At 39.5% G+C, this 6,000-nt stretch overlaps 1 protein-coding gene across 3 annotated transcripts in view; it reads right to left on the bottom strand.

Annotated features, from left to right (window-relative positions):
* Positions 1-2,159: 2,159 nt before the first annotated feature.
* Positions 2,160-6,000, bottom strand: part of LOC309703075 (myocyte-specific enhancer factor 2A-like) — a 45,563-nt gene continuing 41,722 nt past the window's right edge. For all 3 annotated transcript variants that reach the window (XM_082527778.1, XM_082527779.1, XM_082527780.1), the window contains exons 9-10: positions 3,866-3,968; positions 2,160-3,194 (exon numbers count right to left, since the gene is read on the bottom strand). In XM_082527778.1, coding sequence (XP_082383904.1) covers positions 2,861-3,194; positions 3,866-3,968 — 437 coding nt within the window. In that variant the 3' untranslated portion in view covers positions 2,160-2,860. The remainder of the gene's footprint in view (positions 3,195-3,865; positions 3,969-6,000) is intronic.

The following is a 6,000-nucleotide window of genomic DNA, read 5'->3' as shown; positions in this document are numbered from 1 at the left end:
ATAACAGTCTCACTTTCAACTGCTATTTAATTGGCATAATGTAGTTATTCAACAAAGACGAAATATTAACATTAAGTGGGGGCGATCGTGGCTCAAGAGTTGGCAGTTCGTCTTGTGATCGAAGGTTGCCGGTTCGAGCCCCGGCTCGGACAGTTTCGGTCGTTGTGTTCTTGGGCAAGAACTACTGGTGATGGCCAGAGAGGCCGATGGCGCGATATGGCAGTCTGCCCCAGGGCAGCTGTGGCTACAACTGTAGCTTGCCTCCACCAGTGTGTTAGAGCGAATGAATAGTGGAATTGTATAAGCGCTTTGAGGGTTTCGAAAAGCGCTATATAAATGTAATCCATTATTATTAAGTACTTTACTGCTAATGTTTATGATTTTGCTATGTCTCTTGCTGCCAGCCCTAAATGCTTTTGAGCAGTTTCTTTTTTCTGTATTTTCTGTTTTCACGTCGCTGCTGCATTCCCATCAGCATCACAGCTTCTTTCACAATTGTAATTTACAATTCATTGGCCACGTGAAGCCAGGTACCAGACACATATCGGGGTGGCTGTAGCTCAGGTGGTAGAGCATGTCATCTACTGATCGGAAGGTTGGTGGTTCGACTGGCTTCCCCTAGTCTGTATGCCAAATATCCTTGGGCAAGATACTAACCAAATTGCTCTCCGATGCATCCATCGCAGTATGAATGTGTGTGAATGTTAGCTATGATGCACTAAGAAAAATGTGCTTGTGCGAATGGGTATGCATGGGTGAATGCACAAGTTGTGTAAAGCGCTTTGAGTGCTCAGATGAGTAGAAAAGCGCTATATAAGAACCAGTCCATGTAGCTATTTTATTGCTGGTGTCAAAGAAACATAGAAATAGTATCCTGTTCTAAAACCCTGCATCGTGTTTCAAAACTTTCACTTTGCTCTTTTTTTGTATCCGTCTTTCATTGCAGAGTCAAAGCTGTTACATTTTCCAGCCATGCTCTCATTCAGTGGAAGCACTGTGGTTAGTCTTTTGCAGCTTTTGCTTCTCACCACATGCGCTACCTTGTACTTACCCACATGTTGCATTTTCTCAGGTTTAATCATCTTCTGCTCAGTCATAAAGTCATTCAGTAAATTCCCATCTCTCTGGAGGTAAGATTTCTCTCAGTACAAGAATTCAATGTGTCTCTTATTGTATGGATTCAGTGCCATTAAAGTAATATTTATATTAACTGTCTTCATCCATGGTTATCTCAGATATATACAACGTATATTTAAAAAAAAAAATCTTAATCTCACAAAGACACATGGCCTTAAGTGTGTAACCATCATTAGGCACAAGTTACTTATTTAATAAAGACCAAAACAGATAAATACTCTATCAAAAGACACTGGTATGGGAGTCAAAGGTACATATATACGATAACAGATTTAAGAACAAATTCCTCTAAAGAGTTCCGCTTTGTTTTCTGATCTATGACATTGTGTTTTATCACCTAACACCATCAGCCAAGCAGGAGTTGATGTGCATGTGTTCAGCAGCTTTTTAAAAAGTTTCAGCAGTTTTATCTTTCTTTATAATGCATCCATTTTCCTAAATCTTTTTTTACAGGGATATATATATATATATATATATTAACTAATCAATAAACCTTTTCTAGAGAGGAGTTGTCTTCTTCTCACATTTATTTTGGGGGGTTTTGGGCTTTATTTGATAGTTTAACAGTGATGAGTAGACAGGAAAGAGGGGGAGAGGGTGCAAAGGTCTCCAGAGATCCGACTCGAACCCAGGCCACTGCATTTCAGCTGTAAGGCAAACAGACGCCTCCTCGACCAGTAACCTTTTTTTTTTTAAGAATTGTTTCCTAAGCTTTCTTAACAAAGCCAGTTTATCTATTTATCTAAGAAAGGATACAAATGGTTCTGTAGTGTAGGCTTTAACAACTTTGCTTGGCAAGCAAAAGGTTGCTGGTTAAATTCCAGCCAGAGACACAAATCCCCCTTGGGTTTGTACCAGGAAGGGCATCTGGCATAACACTGCCAAGTCAAATATGCAGACCTACCTGCTTTGGCGACCCCTTGTAACAAAGGAGCAGCTGAAAGTAGCTTTATCTAAGAAATTATGGGAGTTTCAGGAGACAAAGTGTGAAGGCAGGCAGATAAAACACACTGACAAAACGCTATAGTTACACCAAAAGTGATATATATTAAAGATACTATGTACAAACAATAGTGACATGTTTTGGTAGTACATATACAAGTGTCCATGGCTTTCGATTTCAAATCTGAATGAAATATTGTATAATTTTGTGCACAATATAAAAACACACACAACATAGAAAACAGTATACTGCTTTGGCTGATATAAATACGTGTTTTTATAAAGAGGAGTAACAGAAATGATGATGTGGAGGGAGTATTGCTTTCACGATGGACTCATTTAATGGTTTTAAACCCTGAGAAGATTAGAAATGAATTGGTTGACACCAAGTAACTTTACCCACTCATGAACTTTGATTTTATGCTTTGTCTCTCTTCCATCCAGCGCCACAGTGCACTGCAAATGGAAATAACTGTACTCTACTGTAACTGTACTGCATTTGGACCCAGATATTTAATCTCCAAAGCTTTAATTGTTTGTAAAAGAAGAAAATAAGATTAAATGAAGTACCACTGTAATTTCAGCTTTATCCAATCAAGAATGCTCAGACGAATGTTGCTCAACCCTTCTCAAAAAATTCCGAGTAACCAAAACAACAGCAAAAAAAAAAAAAATTAAAGAAAATTCAACAGAACACGTCAATAAAAACCACATTTCATTTGCAGAACAGTGTCCTTCCTGTTTTTTGCCCTGGTGCAGCTTCTCGATGTAGCTCCAGGCTCTATGTCACCCAGCTGTCCATTCGGATCCGCTTGACTGTCGGACTCTCCCTGCCCTCTGACCGACTCGCAGGGAGCAAGTGGAAGTCAGGTCGCTGCTGCTCTTCCCGGTCACTGCTGCCCTCGTGAGAGCTGCAGGAGGAGCCAACGCTGTCAGAAGGGGATCGCCCCATCTCTGCTCGAGCTGATGAGGAGGCAGAGGAGTGAAGATGAGGGTGAACATGTGGATGGGTCATGTACCCAGACTGGCTGAGGTGGTCGCGGGGTGGAGAGATTGGCTCAGCTTTGATGTTGATGTTATGATTGGTGCTGATGGAGAGAGTGGAGCTTCCTGACCTACAGACAGAGGAAGAGAAAATTTGAGGCTGTGACTCTGGAGTGAAGATGCCATCTGGTGGTGACATGGCTGTAATCGGCCTGTAAACAGAAACGTTTTCTCTGAAAACTGTGGCTATTGAGTACATTTAATAATAATAATGTATTTAAAGTAAAAAGCGGAGATAACTGCATTTCTGTTTAAAGCTCTTTTAAACATCTACGTTACCACAGATTAAGAGGCCAGTATTGTACTTACAATTTGATTGATTTCATAGCTAGGGTAAAATGTGTCTAATAGACGTAACATATAGCAGATATGTTGATTTATAAAATAGCTTTTTATTACATACATCACCCAAAAGTACATAACTTCATGGTCTTACACAAAAGCAAAAATGTGTGATGTTTGAACCAGAATTATTATTTATTACATATTTTAGGGCAATTATCTATGTCATGGAATCTGTTATCATATATATTATATCTATGTATATATTTATACATATTTGCATTTCTCCAACTCTGTGCACGCTACTTCAGTTTACTGCACACTGTATGATCAGGTAATTTTTAACTTTATGTCAACAACACAGTATGTCTGCACAAAAAAAAAAACAGTGTAAAGAAATGGTTAAACATTTAATCTGTAAATCATGAAGGGAGACAGTTTAACTGTGTCAGGCTCTTACCCCATGGAGCTCAGCTGCTGTTGCTCCCATGCTGCCATTGAGCTCAGAGAGGGCCCTGCAGCAGAGTTAAAGCCTGATAACTCTCCACTGTTCAGGGAGTAATCTGACAAAGACAGAAGGAGAGAGACTAATAATAATAATAATAATAATAATAATAATAATAATGGACTGCATTTATATAGCGTTTTTCGGGACCCCTCAAAGCGCTTTACAATACCACTATTCATTCACTCTCACATTCATACACTACATGCACATCATGCCGATCAAAAAGCATTACACTTCTATAAAAAGTCAAACATTACCTTTTTTAACAACACTTGAATACAGTATAAACGCTGCACCACAACTTCTCTTACATTCTTGTTATGAGCTGCTAAGCTACCTGAAACTATTTCACTTTTAGTAATGTGCTGAAAATTTGTAAAAGTGAAACCAGAACTCACCCACTAGAGCCCTGTATTTGCCCACATGCACGGAGGCCTCTATACTCAGTTTTGTGACACAAGGTAGCTGAGAGGCTTTGAAAGTTGGTATTTTGTTGATGACTGGATTAAATCATTGTGTTTGAAAATACTTATAGTACACAACAACACAGAGAACTCTGTTGTGTAGCATTAGAAAAATATTTCAATACTACATCATTTGGCAACGATCACAGTGTTTTTAGTTAGTTAACTAACTTTAATTAGCTATTTCAGGGTGTTTTTTTTATTAATATAACTGAATACAGACTGGATAGAGTGCTTTGAAAAAAATTTAAATGTTAAAGAAAATTTCAGGCCAGAAAAAAAGTAATTTCCAACTAACAGTGGGATTTCATCTGCCTTGCTAGAAGGCAGGGCTGTTATGTGCTTGGTTGTCTTAAGGGGAATCTTTACACAGTCTGCACCTGGGGCCTTGTCTGGTGTGGTAGACCACAGCATCTATGGATCTTGTACTTAGAGCTTGTTCCTGTGCTGCCATGATTAGTGCCTCTGTGATGTCTTTCAATCCAGCTTTGTCCAGACACTGGTAGGATTTCTGAATGTAAGCCACTCCTTCTATCTGCTGCAAACCGTGCACGGGCCTATCCTCCCATGATGGTTTGTCTCCTTGCACCTCTTCTTTCTCGGGTTTCTGCTGCCTAAGGTATTAACTAAGCACACGGTCAGTTGTGGCCATGTTGTTGTTGATGTTTGTTGTCTCATCCTGGACAGTGGTTTGGTTTATTTCAGAGAGATAGAAGGCAGGAGAATAAACCAGCTATACTCAGTTGAAGGGGATATGGGAGAAAGACACAGCCCATAACGGCAGTGCTCAGTGGCTGACCTTTTGCACTCATGTTGCCATGGATTAGCACACTCACACATCCATGATTCACAGTTACCACTGTGCAGCCAGTGTAGTAGTCCTGGCCAGGTCAATATAAAAAAAAACAAAAACAAAAAAACAACACACACACACACACACACACACACACACACACACACACACACACACACACACACACACACACACACACACACACACACACACTGTATAAAATCTGATCTAGACTAAAATGGTTTTATTTAACCAGAGAATGTCCTGCCAGTGTTCATAAGACTTCTTTTCATTTTCCTTGGCAAGGTTTAAGGTTGTAGTTTTGTTCCACTTGACCACAATGAGCAAAAACGCCCCATGTGAAACAATTACCCATCTCTTGTTTGATAGAAGTTGATGCTAACTGCAATTTGTGGATACTCGCGGAGACTTTTGTTGTTGTTAGTAAGGCTTTTCCTTTACATCCAAACACCTGAGTCATTTTCATTTTACCTATATTCGCAGCCTTTACTCTTGTATTCCATCCCATATCGTTATGAAATCTCACAGCTCCAGTTTGTTATTTTTTCAGGGAATTCCTTACAATCAAGAACTATTAGAAACAATTCAGGCTAAAACTAAAACAAAAAAGTTATTATTTTTCAAGCTGCTTAATAAGCTTGAAAACCTTCCAGTGTGACTGAACTAAAGCATTTCTGGATAGAAGAGGGGGTCAAATTGCCACCATGAATGCCAGGCACTGATCTCTAGATATCAAAAGTATGTGGTTGCAGCTACTGCTGCTAAAGCTGGCAGTTTGGCAAGCTATTAGGCCCAGGGAGCAATTCATT

This window comes from Aulonocara stuartgranti (assembly GCF_965226115.1).
Source record: "Aulonocara stuartgranti genome assembly, chromosome: 1".
In the NCBI taxonomy this organism is placed as follows: domain Eukaryota; kingdom Metazoa; phylum Chordata; class Actinopteri; order Cichliformes; family Cichlidae; genus Aulonocara; species Aulonocara stuartgranti.
This window is presented reverse-complemented; position numbering and strand designations above follow the sequence as displayed.